This window comes from Manacus candei, unplaced genomic scaffold (genome assembly GCF_025592945.1).
Source record: "Manacus candei isolate 608988 ecotype Guabito, Panama unplaced genomic scaffold, ASM2559294v1 h1tg000073l, whole genome shotgun sequence".
NCBI classification, from domain to species: domain Eukaryota; kingdom Metazoa; phylum Chordata; class Aves; order Passeriformes; family Pipridae; genus Manacus; species Manacus candei.
Window position 1 is genome coordinate 144,073 of NW_026138121.1, and position 23,351 is coordinate 167,423.

At 40.2% G+C, this 23,351-nt stretch overlaps 1 protein-coding gene across 1 annotated transcript; it reads left to right on the forward strand.

The window, feature by feature from the left end:
• SRPK1 (SRSF protein kinase 1) lies at positions 1–23,265 on the forward strand. The gene is made up of 16 exons (XM_051808990.1): positions 1–114; positions 208–268; positions 8,866–8,984; positions 10,049–10,157; positions 10,574–10,661; positions 10,830–10,917; positions 12,382–12,488; positions 13,157–13,322; positions 14,179–14,204; positions 14,693–14,906; positions 15,193–15,621; positions 16,847–16,947; positions 17,890–17,997; positions 19,317–19,386; positions 19,824–19,916; positions 20,812–23,265. The coding sequence occupies exons 1-16, from the start codon at positions 102–104 to the stop codon at positions 20,994–20,996; spliced, it is 1,977 nt and encodes a 658-aa protein (XP_051664950.1). The 5' UTR covers positions 1–101; the 3' UTR covers positions 20,997–23,265.
• The last annotated feature ends 86 nt before the right edge of the window (positions 23,266–23,351 follow it).

Sequence of the window (23,351 nt, forward strand, 5' to 3'; positions counted from 1 at the left end):
CGGCTCGAGGCCGCCGAGCCGCGCGTGCCCAGCCCGGCGGGCCCGGCGCGACGCAGGGGCGGGCGCAGCGCAGGCGCCGGGGGGCGCCGGCGTTGGCGGCCATGGAGCGGAAAGGTGAGCGCGGCGCGGCCTCCATCGGCCCCCGCCGGGCCCGCCGCCCCCGCCGCCCCTCACGCCTCTCTCTTCTTCTCTCCCTCTCTCCCTTAGTGCTGGCTCTGCAGGCCCGAAAGAAGCGGACCAAAGCCAAGAAGGACAAGGCCCAGAGGAAGTAAGTGCGGCCCCGACTCTCTTCAGGTGGTATCTCCCGCCGGCACCGCCGCCTCTTTGTTTCCCTCGGCTGTCCCCTCGGGGAAGGGGCTGCCGAGCCCGGCGGCCGAAGCGTGCGAGACCCTCGGGCTGGGCCGGTGTTTAACGGGAGCTCAGTTGAGGGCACGTTTCTCGTGCTCGTGGCCCGGAGCGGCGGTTTTGCCGCCCAGCTCTCCGCCCGCGGCCCCTCGCCGTCCCCTGTCGCGGTTCTTTTGGCTGGACGGGGGAACGGCAGGTTCTGTGTTCCCTGCTTCTCCCCGAAACCCAGAGATGGAGCTGTAGTCGTGCTTATGGATGGAGCTCCGTGTCGGGCTCTGTCCTTGCAGGTTCCTTTCCTCAGTCGCAGGCTGTACCCCGGGGAGAGTTTGTCAGCGTCCCCTCTCTGCAGCCCCTCGAGCGCTTCAGTAACTGCTGGCTTGGGAACCAGCTTCTCTTGACTCTTCTTCCTCCTCTTGCCCCCTGAGATTTTCTTTTAATTTTTTTTTAATCTCGCCGAAAGAATGCCATAATGCGTTGTTTACTTCTTTCTGTAACTTTGATGCTCTCGTGTGGCTTCTCTCCTACCACAGGAATGTCACAAGTCTTTATGTGTGGTGAGCTTTTGGATGCAGATATAAAAATTAAAAGAACTCGAGTAAATACTAAACAATGACTTCCACCAGACTGCATTAAGTACTGTGTTCAGTGCTGCTCGTGGGTTCCTTTCTAGTGAAAGGTGATGTAAATACTAGAGCTGGTTCTGTGTGCTCCTTAACATGCTGCTTATTCCTGTAAAATCTCTGGTGTCTCAGGAGGTTTTTTACTCGCTGGTACCTAGGAACCAAAGGTTTTCAATAAGTAAGGCTTTGAGGGTGGGACTTGGAGGTTTTTTCCTTTAGGCCTAGAGTGATGCTTTCTTAGTCACTTCCTAAGAAAAATCATGTGGATTTTCATTTTTTTTCTCGTTGTCTCCAGCTGAGATTCAGTTGTTTTGAGATAGGACTTTTGAGGAGCGAGGAGCACTAACTAAAGTATTTGGGAGATGCATGTTATGGTTCCATGCTGTTCTGTACACGTTCCTGGTATTTCTTGAAGGTAGCATTAGGACAATTTTTGAAACTCTTCTATTTTTCTAATTTCTGTGCGAATAATCCATTGTTTAATTCTATACATGTTACTTTTTTTTTCTTCTCTAGCTGCAGACAAACAATACTGACTCTGCCAATAGAGTCCACAGTGCAGCTGGAAAGACTGATTTCTGTGTAAATTCTGAGGTTGCTGAATGGTAACTTTCAGTGCTGGCATGTTGGTGGTGGTTTGTTTTTTTTTCTTTTTTTAATCCTTTTTAACCACATATCCAGGACAGGTTATCTGTACTGCTGGCTAGCTCTTGATCTTGCCACTAACCTTGATTTGAGTGCAGAGCTGTACTCTTTGTAAAATGCTGTGTTTATATTCTTAAACTACATGCTTCGACTCTGTTTTCTGGTACCATAGGTTTATTAGATCATGCCTCAGAAATTAAAGAAGCTTGCATATACTTTATGCTTTATGTTGTACAACTAAAAGAACCCAGTGTCAGCCTCTAACTTTAGGTACAGTTCCACAATATTTATGCTATTTAATACAAAGCTGCTTGAGTTAAATCTTCTAAAATAAGCTTAGCTGGGTTGTTGCAAGACTTTCCACAAAATCTAAACTTAGAACTGCGTGGAATGTGCCTTTAACATCTGATGTTCTATGGTAGTTTAGATTGCGCATGTAACTTTTTCTGTAATATATTGTATTCTGTACTTGTGCAGTAAAAAACATGAAACAACTGATTTTAAAAGGTTGAGTTTAGTAAGTACTATGAATTATTATGAGTAAGTATAAAAATGCAGAGAATGTTCTGAAGGGATTTAAAACAATTCAAAATATCTTTTATTTTAGAAAATAACTGCACCTACTTTAAGTTTACCTCTCAACTGAACAAAAAAATCCACTTGGAAAGGTGAAAGTAATCAAAATGAGTTGTGTTTCGTACAAAACTGGAAAGTTACTTCTTTTTTTCATCATGCAGTAGTTACATCGTTCAGACAAGACAAGCCTAAACTGGTTATTTACAGAAACACCTTCTAAATACTAATTATGGTTCTGTGTATAAGCTTTTTTTATGGGAAGGTCAACCACGTTCTTAATTTTCTGCAAATTCAGGATGTTCCTATTTCTTTCCATCTCTCCTGGCTTAAAAGTTGCATTTGATATCCATGAAGGAGAGAATGCATTTATCACAACACACTTCTGTAGAAAGACAACAGGTAGAGTTTCTTGGAATTATGAAGGTGAGGTGCCTATGTTTTCCCATGCCAGTAAAACTACTCCAGACCTTTGGTGATACGGAAGACTCATTAAACCAGCTGTCTCAATGTTTGCTCAGGAAGTTTCTACTTGCCAAGCCTGCTTGTTAGTTCTATCGCTGCCACTGTAGAGTTGGAAGAATATCATGGCTGTGTGCTTTTACTCAGATCCCATATCTGTGAAAACCGAGGAGAAAGACGGGGAGGGTTACAGCTGAATGCCTTGGAGGGACAAAATGCAAGCTTAGATACAAGGAGATCCTGAGTTCTAATATTGATGTCACTGGGTTGCTTTGTAGCCTTGAGTGAAGCACTGATTTCAGTTTCTTAATTTCACCATTTTCCATCAGAAGGACAAGGAATTAGAATGAAAATTCCTTTAGTCTAAACTGTTTTTAGAAAATGAGAGGCTTTTTCCTTAATGTTAAGAATATGTCAGGAAATATGCATGTCAAAGCTTTAGTTGCTAACAAAACACAGGGAGCTTGGTACGTAGGTTATTGCGGTTCGTGTTGCTGCCCAAAGGTGGCTCTTTGAAAGTTATCTGGGGAAGAATGTGGTGTAATAATTTTATAATTTCTTGAGGTGTGAACATCTTGGGTGCTGACAGTCAGTTGATTCCCAAAGACACTCAAAAAAGCCTTTCAAAAAGGAGCCCGTAGGCTTACAAGCTTTTGTTCGTACAAAAGCATTAGTAAGTTTAACTACAAACTCTTCAGATAGCAGTATCTGGTGAGGTACATTCAGGTAGTTATTTTTGCTGAAGTGTCAAAAATGCAGAAGTCTTTTGCAGTTCTTTGAAGTAGTTACTATGTCTCTGGAGTTCAACACTGGGAGACAGATGTGTTAGATGTAGTATTTGCCCTGCTCCTGAGGAAGGTGGGAGAGATGCACAGTGCTTTCCTGGGAACACTTCTCGGACTAGTTTTCCTTGTGTGACTTCTGTGGAATTGCAAACATAATTCTCTGTGTAGCCTTGCTTCCGCCCTATCTTCCCAAGTGCCTGCAATATTCATTATTTTCAAGAAACTGGTTTACAGTTACCTGAAATTTTCTGGCAAGACTCTTTACATGGAGTGAAACCTCATTTCTTTCTTCTTCCTCTCTTGTATTGCTGTGAAGAGAGACAAAGTTGGTAGTTTCTCTATGCAGTCTGGGGAGCAGAAATTCTTAGTAAGATCTGATACTTTCAGGTTGTTATTGTATGTCTTGCTTGTATCACTTTACTTCTGTCTTTGAGGAGCCCTGGAGTTCTGACAATCACCTTGGTTTCTTTCTCAACTTGTTCAAAGCTTTGCCTGAGATCAGGATCTTGGATTATGTTTTCCTCACTTGTCTTTCATAATTAAGACCAGGGATATGTCTTTCATAAGTATTTTGAACATAAGTTTAAGGTAGAGTAAGAATGCATTGTCCTCTGAATTTTTTCATTCAAATGCAGAAGTGATTATCAGACTGTGACAGGACACAGCTGAAGATCTGCGGGTTTCCGTGGAAGTACCTTGGTTTGTAATAGCTGGAATAGCAGACAGTTCTACAAACAGCTTGTTCAGTGCTTGTGTGGGGGAGTAGGTATGGGGAGCAAGAAACTTGATGGCCTGTTATTTGTGTATTAATACTGTTCCCATGTGGAAGCCATTACTTATCTTCAAACTGAGATCCTGAAGATCCACTAATCAAAAGTATGTCTTGGTGCCTCTGAGTACTGTTCTTTAAAAGCTAAATGTTCAACCATCTCCAGTCTTCTTTTAAGTTCTTGAAAGTGGTAGTCCTGTAGCTCTGGGATGAGTGCTCTACAGCAGCAAGTATTGTGGATCTGCCCTACTGTGAGAGCATACCAGTTCTTTATTCAGAAAAATAGGGATGCAGGAGTGAATGAGTTGCAATAATCACAAAATAATGTGGATTGTAGACTCAAAAGGCCCCTATAATCTATGATTTATTATTCTCTCAAATCCCCTCAAAATAGTTGACATTTCTTGAGCAGAAAGATCAACTGCATATAAGCAGAAAAATACTTCTATCATTTTGGACCTGAATTCGTACTGAGAGTTCATGTGTAATCAGTTACCATATTTATTGAACATGAAGTTTGCCAGGAGATCTGCATGTAAGCATTTTGGAGGCTGGCATCAGAAGCAGTCATTCTCACTAGATGTGCCTTAACATGATGTTGAAATTACAGACACACTAAGGAATAGGAATAAGATGCAGCTTGCAAGCATACTTCCTTAAAGAGGCATTGTCTCGATGCAGAGATGTGAAAATGGGAGGGAGCTTTTAAGTCTTGGCTTTTCACCATGCCATATGGAGTTTTTTCTTTTTCTCAAATGAAAACAAGGAATTTTTAACAACACTGAAGGTGAGATCTTGCTGTAGTGGGTGTAGAGCCCTGGAAATGATTGGCTGGATGGTTAAGGTGGAAGACAACACTTTGTTCAGCAAGTCCTACGGTGTGTTAACCTTTATCTGTGGCACCTACAGGGTGAGCTGGAGTCATCATTCATCTTACATTCACTAAATTGAATTCTTCTTGGGGGTATTCATGTGTGTAATTTGAGCTCACAAATAAGGGATGACAATGTTTATGAAGACTGTGTTGCAGGTGACTTAAAAATCATTTAGGAAAGCATTTCTCTTCAGTTTCCTACAAATGGGTGTCATCTTTGCCAATATCAAGGGAGAGGCAAACTGAAATAAAAAGGTGTAAAAAGAGTATCTTTTTTGTTAGTACATATATAAGGATGATGGGTGTGACAAAAGTGATTTGGGCTAAATGTATGTTGCCTTCCTTGTCTGAGGGTGGAAGGAATCTGCTTTTGTATCTACTTAAAGCAAATAACTTTTACCATCCCTGCTGTGCATTGCAGAGGTGAACAGTTATTGGCTGATATCTTCAATGAACGTGGATCAAAATCTTGTCTACAGTGGAAAATTTTGCATGTTGTTAGTACCTCTTCTAATATGAAGAGGTTTGGCAACGCTAAACTGTTAAAGGGATGTTCATATTTCAGTAAGCTTTTAAGGTGAAAATACTTTAGATATACAACCGAATGAACACATTTCTTCTTTAAACCTCTTGGCTTGAAACTGCAGGACCAGCTTCAGAGTGTCTTTCACTAATAAAGTCCTGCTGTCATGTTGCTGACTTGTTTCCCCTATCACTTACATAAACCAGCAGGATAAACAGGCACAGGAAATGGCTGGTAATTCTTCTGCATTGTTGGAGGATGATGTTAAGTGCCTGCTGCTGTGAAAAATACTCAGTTCGACTTTTTAAAGAAAATTTGACTCCTTCTGCTTGTTTTGTTACTTTTAAGCATAAAAGATAAGTTTTTCTTGTAACTCTGGATGGGGAAGTTTGGGATTACTTTAGAAAATTCATTTTTACTTTGAACGCCCTTTCTCTTCTGCATGTATGTGCTGGCATTTCTCTATCACAGGGTTGGTCTGTTGACAATTACCATGATCCTTGTCTTCGTTCCAGCTTTGAATGCAGTGGGCTATTGAATAGGCAAATAAAACCGGCTGGTTCAGGAAGATGAAACAAAGTATCTGACTGAAAATCTAATTTCATGAGAGGGAAGAATGAGACAGACATCAAGAGAAGGGGATGAATCTGTTTATGCTTACTCCCTAACATGACTGAATTTGCAGGAAGATCAGCTGAGAGCAAACCCCAGCCTTGCTGCACGGCCCTTCACCTGCAATGCAGTGCTGGGCAGCTGCGGCTGGGTGCTGGAGGCAAATCCCTCTTCTCCCTCACTCTTACACAAAGCTTTGCTGTGTTCGAGAAGAACCAGCCCCTCTGCCTGCTGCTGATGTCCCCCTGCTCCCCAGATAGTGTGGTGTCTGATTTTTGATGGCTTTTTTGAAAACTATTGGGCTGACTTCGGGAATTTCTTTATCAATGGGAGGCCGTGCTTCATGCAGGTAGGTTACCCTCTTTAATTTTGTCTCGTGAATTTATGCTGTTCTTCAGGCATTGCTGAGAGAATAAGGACTTTCAGGAGGGTCTCTAGATGTGGATTCATACAAATTCCGTAGAAGATCTAGCATTTTGCCTTAGCATTGCTGTTTCACATTGTTTTTCTTAAGTAGAATACTGCTATATAGCTGCAGAGGGACCCTGCATATCCAGTTTATTCTGATGTTTAATTAGCACGTTAAGAGAGCAAAAGGAAAAGGTGATCAGGGTGTTTTTGGGTAGACCAGAGGTGTCTATAAAAATAAGTACCCTAGAACACTTGATTTTTAATGTGTAAATAATCGTTTAGTATAGAGTTTTTATATACTTTATCTGCATTTTGCAGTACTGCCAACAGCTGTTTCAGCTGTCATCTTTAAATACTGGGTATAGTATGGATTTTTCTGCTGTCTTTAACAGCCTTTTGTGCTTTTTAGAGTAGTGTCTTTGTGAGCAAAGCAGACAGATGAGGCTTGTGCTTTTGTGTATCAGTTTTTCTTAGGTAGTAATACATATTCTGCACTGATTGATTCTCTCTTAATCTTCAGCTGACATGGTCATTTTGAGGGAAGAATATGGTGGGATGTAATAACATCAAACGAATTTTCACAGGAAGGTGAAGGAAAGAGATGTGTTTTGGAGATGATTTCATAAAGGAAATAGCACTGTAGAAATGTATATGACCTGAATACAGCTCTCACATTAGTTAGTATAATAGATTATAATGTAAAAGTGAAATGCTTTTGGATCCCCATGACAGACTCAGATGCAGACTACCGGGTGTGTCATGTGCGAGACTGTCAGCATGATCCATCAGCCCTTTAGGAGGGACACAGAAAGCTTCCAAGAGAATGAATGGGTTTTAATGCTTCCAGTAACTTCTCCCTCGATGCATGAAATTACTATTATTGAAAACCATTGGGACTGCAAAATGGCGTGATGTTTCTGTCAGTAGTTCTTAAGGTGAATTTTGTTTTGAGTCCTTTCCAATCCCCTACATCTTGTGCAGTTAAAGTAAAAATCTTGAAACAGCATTGGAGAGAATTACTCTTATGCTATATGTGTGGCTCCTGGGCTTAAATTCTTTCCATCCAATTCTGTGTTCTTGTTCTCTTTACCCTGTCTATAGGATTTGTTGTCTATGAGCATCTAGTTTCCCCTTCGACCATTCTGTCCATGGCCCTTTCTTGCCATTACTGCCTGCAGTTATAAATGTTTGCATTTTATGGAAGGATCTTGAATATTAAACTTCGTAGACATTTAACCGTTCCCTGTAATGCTTTGTAAAATAAATAAATTACCTGATTTAGTGTTATTTCATGAGCTGTTTCGCTGTGATCAGTGTGATGCCATAAAGGAGTTGAGACACAGGAGACAGTGTATGTTTTAACTTGGGGAACTCGAACACAGCGTGAATGTGTGAGAGCATTGGGGTGGCCTTTGCAGACATGGTCTTCACAAGCAGGAACTCAGAGTAGCACATTGGGTGAAAAGTTAAACACCTAACATTACTGGTTTTATTTATGAACGTGGGAGTGAAAAATTCCATCGCCTCAGTGCCTGATTTCAATCCCTCTGCAATAACAAACTCTCAGCAGTTTGCTGAACATCTTCTGTGTACTCCCCTCTCTGTAGTTCAGACAACTGTAATAAACCTCTGGTGAAGAGAAGAATTAGAAATGCAACTTACCATATGAGAACAGGAGAAATAAAGGTCAGTTAGGGGCTTTAGAGTTCTAAAGTGTTAGAAGCAGAAGAATTGTTAAACGTTCATTTGACCTTGAACGTGAAAGAGATGAAGGGCACAAGTTCTAAAACACTGGTTTACTTTTTTTCCAAAGGAGTGAGAATTGATTGATGTTAGTCTTTAAATGTTGATGAATGTTATTTTAAATTTTCAGGTTTTACAAGAGGTAACAAATAAAATATAAATTTGCTTTAGAAAAGTCCTCATTGAATGAAAGGCTGGGAAGGGGTTCAAAGAGGCTAACGTTTTGGTGGATCATTAAGCTTTTAACTCGCTATCTGGTCTGGTCTTTTCTTTGTTCTTCTATGAAAGTGAATCTAGGACATTAAGTTGCATTTCTCTCTAGTATAGGAAAAATTATTTCTCTCTACTTTTATACTAGCTTAGGAGTAAAAGCATTTAAATGTGAATAGTTTTTCTGAAGGCTGAATATTGCACCTCCTCCATTATCAACAATCCCTTGTGTGACACGAGAGGTACAGGCTTCAAGAGAACATGTGTGAGACACACAGTGTATTCTCTTTCAGACCTGACACTCAGCACCGGGGCCCTGCTGCTCATTCAGAGAGTGATGTCCCAGAGCAAGAGGAAGAAATCCTGGGATCAGATGATGATGAGCAAGAGGATCCAAATGATTACTGTAAAGGTGAGAATTTGCCCGTTTAAGATGCAGGATTTGCAATTTAATTCCCTTCATTTCTCACTTACTATAGAGAATGAAAATAGACTCCATCATACTTTAAGGGTGTTTTGAGGCTGCATGATAATAACATTTTTCAAGCCAACATGAAATGGAGAAACTCTTCTCCAAGTTTCCTTGTTGTCAGTCAAGATTTGAGTTAAGAGCTGTTTTTAATGCATGAGTTTAAAGCTGTTAACTTTTCCTCTGTGCCAGAGGGCTTTCATTATTGATAAAAGCAAGTAGGCATTTAATTCCTTTTTTTATTTTCATTGTAAAAAGGACACTTTCAAATCCTTTTCAAATTCTTCAGTTTTCTTTTGAAGATCAAATCATCATGTTGGTCCATTCTTCAGAAAACTTTGCGTCTGCAAATAGTCTTCCACTGTTTCTCTGAGCAGAAACTAAATACAGAGTAAATGGAAATGCCAAATCACAATTTCCTTTCTTGTTTTCTGCTAGTTCCATTGTATGTCTGGCTTTTCATGTTTTTGCTTCTATTATGGAATCCTCCTGCTTAGTCAGTAGCTTGAGAGATATGAAGGGAACAGGGAAGAGACTTCCCTGTTTTCAGTGGTGATGTCAAGTGGCAAAGTGCCTTTCAGTCAGGAAGGCAATTGCAAGGAAAACTCCGGGATCTCGGCTGCAGTACCCTTTCATATTATGGGGTCAGAGCATGCAAAAGCAATACTGATACTTAGCTGAAAGATTCTGTTACTGACCATTACAACCTGTATTTTCCAAAGATGGTCAGCCTAGCAGACTTCAGATGCTTGCACTGAGGAAATATTATTTTGTGATGCTGTAGAGATTACCTAATTGAAAAGATGGACATGTCATTCTAGTTCAGTTATATTAAAACTTTCAAGTCAACTAGAGGGCTGTTCACGGTTTCTTCTCCAACATACTGTGTATTTGTACTAGCAAGATCCAATTAGAGAAACACTTGCAAACACATCAAATAAGTCTGCCTTAAGTTTTGACGCTTGTTCCACACACCTGTTCTTTGGTTCTTCCTGCTATTTTTCTAGGTGGTTATCACCTTGTGAAAATAGGAGATCTCTTTAATGGACGATACCACGTGATTCGGAAGCTTGGATGGGGCCACTTCTCCACTGTGTGGCTGGCTTGGGACATCCAGTAAGTCTTTCTGTTCTAGCTAGTGTTTCTGGTGGGAATTTACAAATGTGATCAGAAAACATCTTTTTACTTTTAGATAAAAACACAAAACATAGCTGTCTGCATCCTAAACAGAAGTTTCTTTTGATATTGTGGATGCAAATGTGTGGGAGGGAGTTAACAGGACAAACCACATATGTGGGAAGAGTACTCTTGTGTTCAGCAGTTTCTGACCTATTATTACATTTTAGGAGAAATTATTAACATGAATGTTTTATAAAAAAAGACTCAAAGACAGTCTTTGAGTGTTTAAACCTTATTTTTCCATTATGCATAAAATAAGCTCTCTTTCATGCAAAAGAATTGGGATAATCCTGGAGAACAAGTTCTTTGTATGAGCATTAACTGTTTCCAATTTACTTGCCATGTGTGAATAGAGGGAGGAGATTTGTGGCAATGAAGGTGGTGAAGAGTGCAGAGCACTACACAGAAACAGCACTAGATGAAATCAAGTTGCTAAAATCGGTGAGTGCCTGAGTTGTGTTTAATTTTTTATATTTTTTTTTTCCATTTTGAGGAGTTTAAATTTGTCATGTGCTTGATATTTCTGCATCATCTAGCTGCAAAAACTTTGTGTAGAAACCTAGCAGTAGTGCAGTAGATCTGACTTCACAATAATCTCTTTCTCTGCAGGTCCGCAACAGTGATCCAAATGATCCAAGTAAAGAGAAAGTTGTTCAGTTATTAGATGACTTCAAGATTTCAGGAGTCAATGGCTCTCGTATCCTTTTGTGGAATAACAGCGAAGAACTGCATAAAATGGGAGTTGCTTGGGCAGCTGTCCTGTTTGGGCTGGGGAGCAATGCCCAGGCATCCCTTTCCCTGCCCAAGGAAACCTGCTGTAGAACGGTCTGCTTCAAAACTGCCTGCTAAGCTCAGGTTCAGAGTGATCTTTCAGCCTGATGTAACGTGTGTCAGCCGTGGAAGCCTCACTGTTTGGTCCTGCTTTTAACGTGCCGATGGCAATCAGTGAATCTGGACTGAATGGCTGTATAAGAGGTACCTTTGGGGTAGGAGAACTTATCTATCCCAACCCCTCTATTTTGCAAGCAGCCTGTTTAAGCCTACTTAAATAACCTGTTATTTAAGTAAAGCGATACAAAACAGTAAGATCAGTAGCTGAAAATAGCAAACACATGCCATCTATGACTTGATAATAAGCTTGTTTTCTAGTTATAGAAGCATCTTACTTTGTACTTTATCAACATTGTTAGCGTGTTTAAAGTGTATTGCTTTGAAAATACCCTGTAATTCTGTGAACAGCCTTTTAATAGGCAGTTACTTGTAGCAAGTCCTAATGGATCCTTAACATTTGAAAGTCGGACTTCTAGGCGTGTTTTCACTTTGCAATAGCTTAAATTTTATTTCAATGAGAATTACTAAGTGCTTGAGATAGTTGAGCTGTAGATTATAAATATTCTAACACTTCAGAAAACAGTAGGCTCATAATGTATTTCCTCTATTAACCTTCTTCTGAGTAAATGTTGACCTGATCTTGTGTTTCTTCCACTCTTGTGAAATGTGTACTTTCTGCCAGTGTATACAAAAAGCAGCCTAATAAAGTCTTAGGAATTTGGATTCTAAAGCAAGGGCACTGTACTGAATATGTCACTGGAGTGACTGTAGCTGTTGAGATCTTATAGCCAAAAAGCAGATAATGTAAATATTGTTGAAGTCCAGGCTTTGTCAAAAGTTTGTTTTGCTGGTAAAGAGGCAAGGGAGGGTGAAGAAAGTAACCTAATTATTCTGAAGATGACTTATTATCTTTTCAGATAATGCTGCTACAGAGAGATCTGGCAGCGAGTTTTGCCTGGGGTGAAGGCCTAGGCTGTTCCAAACCGTACATTGTTGGCTTGAAGCCCTCTCACTACTAGCAGGAAATACTAATGCATGCTTTCTTGTGTAACTGGCTTGCACTCAAAGCAGGAGATTGCTACTGCTGCAGTAGGACCATTGTGCTAACCAACTCCATCCCTCTGTATTGCGTGTTTTAGATAATGGTACTATTGTGTAGGATAGGATGATGCTGTTGAGGAAGGCAATTTTTCTAAGCTATGTCAGAAGGATGAGGGTTCTTTAATATATAAGAAAATATAACTGGTGTGGATTTCTTTTGATCCTCAGTCCTGGGAATTCAGGGCTCCTTGGGTCAGGATGTCCATTTTTTCCCTTGATTGAGTTCCAGATATCTGTATGGTGTTTGAAGTTCTAGGACATCATCTTCTGAAGTGGATCATAAAGTCAAATTATCAGGGGCTTCCACTCCCCTGTGTCAAAAAAATCATCAAACAGGTAAGTTCCAGTTCTGACTGCACTGTTCCCCTTGATCCAGTTAAAACTCTTTCACTAATCTTTCTCATTTACAAGAAAACAAAAGTTAAAAATCAGTGGTATCTCTCTCATGCAGCAAAATATTCTTGGGTTGATATTTCCTTTCTCTACTGCAAACTCCTGCTGCAGATAATTATTTTCTGCCAGTTAAACCGTGATGGGAGGCCAGCTGTGCTTTTACCTCTTCTTACCCCAGTCATTCCTCATAAGTGAAGTATTTTTTTAAAGTGTCACAGTAAGCACAGTGCTTAGTGATAGGAAGAACAAGAGAAACCAGTTTTCCCCACTAAATGGTTGCCTAAGAAGAAACATCTTTCTACATGTGAGGTGGAGGGGAGGAGGAAAGTGTGATTTTTATTGTAGAGTATTAAGATTACATTTTCAACTTTGATAAGTTATGAGGGTAAATAACATTTTCAAATCATAGCTAAAATCTGTATGCAAATCTCTATTTTGTGACACTGCGTAATAACCACGGATCACATTAGCTCTAATCTGGAGCATTCTCAAACACAGCAAGCCCTTCAGGTTCATTGGGCATCCTAGGCTATTTTGCATTTTTACTTCACTCTCAATTTGCTCATTATTTGCTTTGTCTAATGGTTGATTTCCTTCTTTCTTATCTGCAGGTTCTTCAGGGTTTGGATTACTTGCATACAAAATGTCGAATCATTCATACAGATATTAAACCTGAGAACATTCTTCTCTGTGTTAATGACCAGTATATTCGCAGACTGGCTGCAGAAGCAACAGAGTGGCAGAGATCTGGGGCTCCCCCACCATCTGGCTCTGCAGGTGAATTTTTTTTTTTCACCCCTCCCCTGAAAATTGGTGCTATCTCTCCCACATACCCCCAAATCATCACTAGTCTCACTAAGGAAAACTTCCTGAGTACAGTGGAACAATTATGCAGGCAGCCTCTGAAAACCCAACTGTAATCGGTGAAATTAGTCATAAGTTGTCACTCAAAGATGACTGGGAAGGCAGTTTGTGTAAGAAAAATGGAGGGACGATAAATGCACTCTGGCACCTGCTTTTAATACAGCTAATCTGGCACTCATAAAGTGGTAGGATAGTCAGTCTTACGTAGCACAATCATGATGCACTCAATATAGAACTGGGATGAAAATGTGGCAACATATTTCTCACATTTTCTTCAAAAGTTTATTATCTTCCATTGCATGAAGCTGTACCAGTGTGTACTTTTCAAGAACTACTGCAGTGTGTATTGGAAGGCTCTGTCAGTCATAATCTTACAAGACCAACACTGAGCTGAGCCCATCATAGCATATCTTAGCTTAAGGAAGCTTCCTTAAGTTTAGTATTTTAATGCTTTGATTTGCATTTTCATTTAGGTAAGATGCGTAATACATGCAGTAAATGAAGCTACGTGACAGGAAGTTTGTTTCTGATATCAGTCAAGGAAGTCTTCTATCTGGAATTTTAATTATGCATTTACACATTTAATACTTTTCTCATTTTTTTTATCATTGCATTTTTGTAGAGAAATGAGCCCTTAAAATAACATTTGCTGATATCATTAAAATGTTATTACCAAACCACATAGGAAAAATCTTACCTTAAGATCAGGATTCAGTTATAGTTTTTGAATATAGACATACTAATTTATTGATCTTTCTTTTCCTTTCAGTGAGCACTGCACCACAGCCAAAACCAGTAAGTGTAATAGCTTTCATCTGTAAGTATCCATCTTCTGATAGCATCTACTGCATTGTTTCATAATCCAGTCAGTGTTAAGGGAAAGCAACATCATATCAGAAGAAAAAGTGTGATTTGTGTTTGGCATAGGCATCAGGTTCAATGCTGTCTTGGAGATGTAAATAGTATTAGCTCATATATCACCAGAACGAGTCCTTGTGGTGATCTCAAGGTCTGTTGTGAAAGCAATTTTTCTATAGAGTCTGAGATCCCTCACTTGGAGAGTAATGTAGGTTTCTCAGGTCAGGGCAAAAATGCACTGATAAAAGCCATAGACAACTGGTTTGAAAGCTATAATAGCTGCTTTTTATCTGAGAGAAGAGCTATCTTCAACATTTTCATTGCAGACTGCTTCCTCAGCTCTAAAATAAATTAAAACTTGGCACATCTTAGATTTGTTGAAATATGAAATGCTAAGTCAAATTTCTCTGCTTGCCTCTGTGTAGGCTGACAAAATGTCAAAGAACAAGAAAAAGAAGTTGAAAAAGAAGCAGAAACGGCAGGCTGAGTTGTTAGAGAAGCGAATGCAAGAGATAGAGGAAATGGAGAAGGAAGCAAGCCCTGGGCAGACACAGCCTGAGGAGGAGGAAGAAGCTCAGACCCCTCTGGAAATGCTCATAAAAGTTAGTCCACCAGAGGAAAGTGTCGGCAAAAAGACAGGTATGGACCTGAAGTATTGCTGACATGGAGTGGGCAGTGTTGTCCATTCACTCATGTGGGTATGAGGAGAGAGTACCTTTAGTAGAGTTGGCTGTTGTCATTTATCCTTTTTGCATTGCATTCTGCCCTTCTAAAGAGACTGGGAAATGTCCTGTTGCAAACTGAATTAATGCATGATTGTGTTCAGTTACATTTTGAGAACTCCCTACTTCTGTGGGCTCCTTGAATAGCTTCCAGCTATTTGTTTAGACATATTTTGCGATATTCTCATTTTCCACTCTTCCAGCACAAGTCCTTGTACAAGAGCCATCTAATCTAATGGAAAGCGGTGTGGAAAAATGTGTAACAGAAATAAACTGCAACGGAGTGATACAAATGACGGACTTCACAGACTCTGGAAATCAAGGGTCTGTGCGACTTGAGGATGACCTTCATAATGCCAATGACTGTGGCAATCACCCTCATACACAGAAGACTGAGAACTTCCATAGCCGTAATTACAGTCAGCATAACGCTGACTCAGAGAACAGGCCTCAAGAAGCAATGTCGGACTCGTTTGTGCCCTTAGTTTCAGAGGATTCCATGGCGTGTCAGCCCACATCCAATGACAAGCAGTCATTCGATGTGCAGGAGATTAACAATTTTCAGGAAAGCATCCGGACAGAGATCCCTTCAGAAGACGAGAATGAGAATAATAGCCCGTCAGACAACAAAGGTATAAGGGGAACCTTGTAAGACAGGGCTCCTTTCTCCTTGATGTGGGAGAGTTCTGTTACAGCACTTCATCAGAGTATTAATAGAAATGTGCATTTTGTAGGCTGAAGTGATCAGAACTACCTGTTTGAGATTTTTCCTGCCAGGAGTAATTAACCTGACAGTTATACTTCAAGATGTTCACTGCTTGTAGCTCCTGGTTGTAGTTGCACCTTAGTTTTTGACTTTTCAATGCATAAGTGTTCCTACTTTTAACAAGTACTTATACACTTGGTTTTCAGTGTAAGAACATTTCCTCCTTTGAATAAGGTGTTGCTTACTCAAGTGTGATTTTCACTAATAGTTAGAAACACAAGTTTACAAATTGTCACTGGCTGCTAAATTAGGGGATAAGTACTGTTCAATGTATTCTGATAGTGTACAGCAGTTTAAACACATTCCAGGTGTGTGTGTTAAAATATGAATGGATAAAACTGTCTACTTTTGCATCTTTGTGTCAATGTCAGGTAAAGTATATCTATTTGGAGAAGGAGGGCAAAACTAACATTTGTACTTGTTAAAAAAAAGGTATTCTAGCATTTTCTTGCCAGAGTACTACTGGGGAGTTACATGGATGAAAAGTAGCAAGAGAAGTTTATATTTTGAAACTTGAACTGCAATTAGGTGGATGCATCTGCTAGATTACTAGGCGTCTTTTGCTTCTTACGGCCCTTTTCCAAATTGCTGGATGTAATTTAGTGACTTAATATTTTTGCTCTCCACTGTGTCATTCAGTTTTCCCAATATATACTTTAGCTCTTGTAATTGTGTTGCAGCAGTGAGTGATGGGTATATCAAAAAGATAGTATAATATGGGGACTTTCCTTCTTCAGAGACTTAGGGATTGTGAGGCTTGTTCTGTTTCTGGCAATGCCCCTATTTCAGCGTTTTTTTTAAATATAGACAGACTTCTTAAGGCTGTGCAAAGAGTGCTGGGAAAGTCACTCTTGTATGTGCTTACTTGTCCTTCTGTCCTTCTGCTTTGTGACACCAGTCAGTTCTTAATGGTGGTACTTCTGTTGCTGATAGTGGAGACTGCTGATTTTTATACCTAAGCATCAGGGAGGGAAAAGTTCTGATCTGTAAGAAAAACCCTTCCTGGCTAGGGAGAGGGTGATAGGATTTGGGTGACAGATGGTGACACTGTCTGTGTAGCTTTAATCAGCTGTTGTACACATTGCCTCTAGGAAAATCAACTGCTGGGAATTTCCTTCTTAATCCTCTTGAGCCCAAGAATGCAGATAAGCTCAAAGTGAAGATAGCTGACCTAGGAAATGCCTGCTGGGTGGTAAGTGTACACTATTTTCACATTGACTGTTTAAACCTGCAAATTCATTCACAGTATGCCCAGATGGAAAATAATCTGTAAAAAAGGTTTTTAGACCTGGCTGTGAAAGTAGTGAGTTTGAAACTGTGACAGGGAAAAACAGAAGGGGAAGCAGGGACACTAAGAAAGAAATGGTCCTCTAAACATAAGCTTTTGGTCCATGCTTTGGGTGCCTCACTGGCATTAGATTTACTTCTAATAGCCCTGTGAACCATGTCACATACAGTGCATAGAAATCTGAGTATGTGATATTTCTGAAGGAGTTTGTAGCTGTCTTGGAGACTGTGAAAGTTGCAAACAATTGCTCTGATGTGCTAGTTCTGTAGTTGGTCAGCATTTCAGTGGATTTGGGAGCTGCGTGAAAGATACTCGTGCAATAAAACTAAAAAGTTTTCTCTGATGGTTGTGCTGTGCTGCTTTCAAATGTTTGACATTTCAAATAGAAAAAAATGTCTCTTTTACTTGGCTTCTAAAATGGCAAAATACTTCAGATCTTGTGGGACAGATGAGTCTCAACTCAGAATTGCACATCAGGCTTGCAGTGTCTGGCAAGGTGATCTCTTACATTGGTGTTGCTTATCTGATTTAAGGTAGCTGGATCATGGCCTCTCTGTCATGACTGGGTAGGAGAAGGGTGCATTTTCTGAAAGTCTTCCCTTATTCTGTTTTTGTGGCTTGCTTTCCTCTAAATTGCTGGACTGTTTCACTTGAGGAGGAGTGTCTCATGTAGAGCATTTAAACAGCACTTGTAGGAATATAAGGAAATAGTTAATGAGGATGTTAAATGCAGATGAAATGTAATGGTAATGAGCTTTGATCTTCCAAGGTTGTGGCCTTCCAGGTTGTTGATTCTCCTCTTTTAAACAGTCTTTAACTTTTTAGTAAAACATTTCTTTTATTTAGCACAAGCACTTCACTGAAGACATCCAGACAAGACAGTACCGGTCCTTGGAGGTGTTGATAGGGTCCGGGTACAACACCCCTGCTGACATCTGGAGCACAGCATGCATGGTGAGTGGTGTCAGCTGGGGGATTTTACACTCTTTCTACAGAGCATTCTGGGGAACTCGTTTGTGCTGTGTGCTCTTAGCTGCTGAGTGACTGGCCAGGCCTGGCAAAAAACCCTTACAAGTGTTCAGTCAATTTCCAGACTTGCTGAATACCGTGTTTCCATAGCAGAGTTGTTTTATTTTTTTTTCCCCCATGTGTGGCTTTCCTTTTGAAAATTTAGTTGTACAGCATCAGCGGATTCCAAATGTGATTGTACTTTGCCCATTGTGATTTTTGGGAAAACAAGACAACCATGCAATTCTGAAGACGATATCTTTTTATATTAAAAAAGCCTTCCTGCTGTATCTAGCACTGTTTCACAGATGCCCTCAGTATAATTTCTAATTTTCGTCATCCTCTGCGTGTTTAATCTGGTGTATAATCTGAGTAATGCTGAGATGAGGCTGAAGCTGTCCTGTAATAGCTGGCAAATGTAGAATATGGTGATTAAAAAGATCAGTCTAGTCAGTTACCGTATGTGCCTCTTTAGTGTCTCCATTCTGTGTTTTCTACCTATCAAAGCTTGGGTTTTGTATTTTAAGCTTGGAAAATAGACATTTTTGCTGTTTTGGAAAACAAGCTGTGATTTTGACAAATGTGTTAAAAGAAAAGGTGACAGGGTCGTGTTTTCTCTGCAGAGCATCTGGCCATAATTACACTGTGTGCCTAATTCAGTAATTTGGCAACAGCAGTTCATAAAGAAAACTAAGAATACAGAAGGTCAGAGGTAGTATTCTGAGTAAAAATGAATACATAAAGGGTAAATACGTTACAGAATTTAGGAGCAGTGAGTTGAAATGAATGCAAATGTTCTTCTCATTTAAAACGTGTTTTCATATCTACAGACAAATGTTCAGAAATTAACTGAAAAAGGCCTCTGAAATTTGGGGAGAGGAAAGAATCTTTGTACAAAGAAAAAAAAAAAAACAACAAGCAAAACAAAACAAAAAACCAACCCCAGAAACTATAGTTTGGACATGACATCGTTTTTGCAAAATGCTGTTGAGGGGAGGAGGAGGACAGGCTACACATGTGTTTCACACTAGTGTCCTCCACTGTGCTGTGATCCAGAATTCATCATAGATGTGCCTATGATGTTTTTAATGGAGTTGTTAGAATGGTGCAAAGTCATTGCACATCTTAGGCTGTAATGGTGTACTTAACCTGCAAAAATCTCGTACACAGCTATAATCTTATTTTTTCCCACCGCTTTGCTTATGGCCCACAGAGGTTTGCACAGTGTTTTGAAGTGATTTAATGTCTCATTTCTGTTTGTTTAGGCCTTTGAGTTAGCAACAGGAGACTACCTGTTTGAGCCTCACTCTGGAGAAGATTACTCACGAGATGAAGGTCTGTTTGCCTAAGTCTTCCCTTTTTAAAATGAGACATGAAATTCAATGGTTGCCTCTTCAGAATGAGCCTTCTCTTTTGAGTGAGCAATGCAAAGGCTCCTTGCAAAAACATTATTTACCCAAATCCGCAGGAACTGTGCTAAAGCCTCTGCAGTAAAACACTGTGCCACAAGTCTATATTCTTGTTCTGGTGTTTCACATTCCTCTTGCTCCTGGATTCTCTACCTTGCATCTCAAACTGATCAGGGCTTCAAATTGCCCTTATTTTTTTCCCCCCTTGCCCCCTGGCTTTGTTGTTGCTTAGTGTAATCTTGATTTCAGGTTGATATCAAAGTCATTTTTAAGGCAGATAATGTCTTTCTTATATCCCAGAACAGGAAACGGCAGCATAAAGATGTCTTGTGTATTTTTGGTGTTGTTTTTTTTAACATGCAGATCACATTGCATTGATCATAGAACTTCTGGGGAAAATACCTCGCAAGCTCATTTTGGCAGGAAAATATTCCAAGGAGTTTTTCACCAAAAAAGGTAAAAGGAAACAAAGGAAATACCACTTATCCCCTCATCTTCTACCCCAAATACACAGTAATGTCTTGCTGGAACTGCCAGCAAAGATGCCTCTTTAAGTCTTTCCTTTGTTTTATGAAAGCCTTCATCAGTAAAACTGCAGCTAAATCTAAGGCATTCTTGTTTTACTGCTAAAAGTATCCTACATCCTAGTACTTGACATCTTGGTGTAGATCAAATGTAGCACGTAGAAAAACAGTACATAGTCAAACTTGATGTAGCTTTATTTAGCTGATCTTTGTCAACTAGAGGTGGTGACTCATTTTTGAAGACTTCTCTAGACAGCTTTACTCCATTTCTAGCATGCCAGTCACCTTAAATAGTGCCTTGCATCATGAGCCATGTTGCTCAGAGCACATAACATTATCATAAACCCCTAAGTACCCCAGAAATGTATTGAGTCGAAAAAGTAGGTTTTGACCTAATTTAACACTTTTTTTTTTTAATAAAAACAAACTCTTTTTTCTTAGTAGCGTATTGCTTTCTCAAACAGTGCAGTATACATTGCATGTATTCCAAAGTCAATGGCATAGTGTTTATCTGTCATGTCGAAGCAGTATAGCTGGTGATTTAATGAAGGTAATATTTGCTTATATTGGATCTGAAATAGCAGGAGGTGAAAAAAGAACCTTTCAAGGAAGTACATTTCTGTAATACGCTTACAAAGCAGTAGAAAAGGGGTTTTGCTGTAATTTACTTCCCCCTTCAGCATGCCCTACCACATTATATTCCCTATGCCCAACTATTAGAACAGTTTCTGAATTCAATCTGTCATGTTTAGCTGTTCAGCCTATTTTATTGAGCTGCTCTGTTTCCATGTCTTGCCAGACTTAACCTGTCTGTCTTGGGTTTTCAGGTGATCTGAAGCACATCACCAAACTGAAGCCCTGGGGCCTTTTTGAAGTGTTGGTGGAAAAATACGAGTGGTCCCAAGATGAGGCAGCTGCATTCACAGACTTCTTACTACCTATGTTGGAGCTGATCCCAGAGAAACGAGCTACAGCAGCAGAGTGTCTCAGGCACCCTTGGCTTAATTCATAGAAGCTTCAGTGCAGTGCCACAGCGTTACACTCTGGTTTACAGCATACCCTACACACACCCAGCTGCCCCTTCCCAGATCCGTTGTTCTCCTTGTTCACTTTCAGTGTGAAGTTCTTCCTTCAAGGCTTCCAAGATTTTAGATAAATCTAACCTGTTCTGCTGAATTTGCTTGTGTGACTTAATGGGGACTTTCCTCAGCCAGTGGGCATCATCTGTGTTTTGCCTTGATTGGGCTTCACCAAAAACTAATTGACTAGAATATGAAATCTTCCCTCAGTCTCCTCACTGTTAGGCACCATGTGTTACAGATGTGAGTTCACCTGTGCTCAGATGTGCTCTCTTAGCTAGATTTCAACTCTCCTTTCTTCATGAGGGCCATGCAAAGATCTCACTGACTCAGGAGTAAATTTCCCTGATCTAATAGCTAGTGACGGGGTGAGAAGTAACAGGTGGCATCAAGGTGGTGCCACATCCCTGTAGAGCGAAGACCTTGAAATCCTCCATCACTTTCTAGGTATCTACTGCATTCTTTCCAGTCACAAACTTTTATTTAGTTCTAGCTGCTTTTGAAAAAGCTTTTTAAACCTAGGTTTTAGTATCCTTTATTTCTTCCTCCAAAGTGTCCTGTCCATTAACCTTTCCCTTCCCCATACCCTTGGTAGAATAGTTTCTGAACTTGGTGATGTTTTCTACTTCAATGCCTGTGACTAAAAGGCAAGCAAAATAAGCAAAAGCTGGAACTGACTGAACGCACAATCTTCAGCACACAGATGGGTTCACCCCTTGGTCTGCGAAGTGAGAGCCTTGTTGCAGGCAACTCTTAACATTATAGCAAGATGTAAGGTTTTGGGATTTTTTTATCCCTAACTGGCACTTTTTTGCCTTGCTTGAGGTGGTTACTGTATTTGTGAAAGACTGCCTTTCACAGATGCAGTTTACTCTGACTTTTAATTTTTGACCATTCACTTTTTCCCAAGGAAAGGGTTGCAGCGCCTGTATCACAGCCATGCCATAGCCCTGGACTTTCAAAATTAAAACTTGAAATCTCTGTAAAGATTTCTTTTCTCTTAATTTGCTTCAAGTGCGGGCCTTCAGAAATAACTTCCCAGGATGGGACTGCCTTTTATTTTCTGGGCCATTAGCACAGGAAGAGCTAGCAGAAGTGGAAGAGAATTGACTTTTCCATGTAGATACTGGGTTAGAAGCTGTTTCTAGAGTTACCCCAAGTAAAAAGTGTTCTATGGGGCTTCTATGTAAACTTCTCAGAGGGGGTTTGGATATAATGAGTTAAATGGGTTAATTTTAATTAAAAGTTAAATCACTGTGGCATTTGCTAGTTTTATGATGGCTTCTTCTAGAGTTGCCCATCCTATTACAGACTCAGTGCATCCCACTCTTCTCTAAGCAAGATTTGGCAGCGTTGAGACTTCAGAGGCACTTCCTTACTCTGGACCAAACAAGCCTTTGGATTTGTGGTGGCTTTCAGAGGACAGAAGTTGCTGGAGGCCATGCAGATGCTATCCAAGACAATTACATTGCCAAAGCTGCAAAGATCACTGTTACGTGTCACTTCTATGTGTGTGTTTGGAAATTTTGGTTTATAAGGATCATTCATTCATAAACCGGATCATTTAATCCACTGGAAAAGAGTTTCTCTGGTTCAGAGCCTGATGGGGCTTATTTATGCAAATCATGCTGCATGTTCCTTTAGTGGTAGATCAGATTCTCTATGCATATAATATAAAGCGAAAGGCAGGTAACATACCAAAAACGTTTCAAATGGCTGATTTAACAGGTTTTTTCCCCCGTTCATCTGGAGTTTTCCAGTTCTAGGTCTCTTCTGTATCTGTTACAGGACTGCAGACAGTACTGGGTTCCAACTTACTGTGAAGATACATTGGCAGGCAAACAATTCCTGTGCTCTTGAAAGCTTGACCAGTCCTGCGTACTTGAGACTGGCTGATGAAGGAACATTTCCTAGAAGGGGTCTGCAAGCTTTGACTCTTAAGAGCTCCTGCCCATCCTTTCTTCCCTTTCATCTGCCACCCCTGACTGGAGGAGGAGGTTTTTTACCCAGATAGCTAAGGCTAGAGCCAGCTTGGGAGTTAAAGACCTGCAGAAGCAGCTGCCACAATTCAGTCTTGTACTGTCTGCTTATTCACTTGGGGTTTGTTAAATTTCCAAGTTGCTGTAATGTGCTCACACTAAAGGATTTGTACTTGCTGTGTCAGTCTAAAACCTGAAGGAAAATACATTTTTATTCTTTCTACTTGGGTGCTTTGTCTTTTTTTTCTTTGTGAAAGCCCTACAATAAACAGATTATTTAATAACTGAACCCTAGTCTTCATACATTCC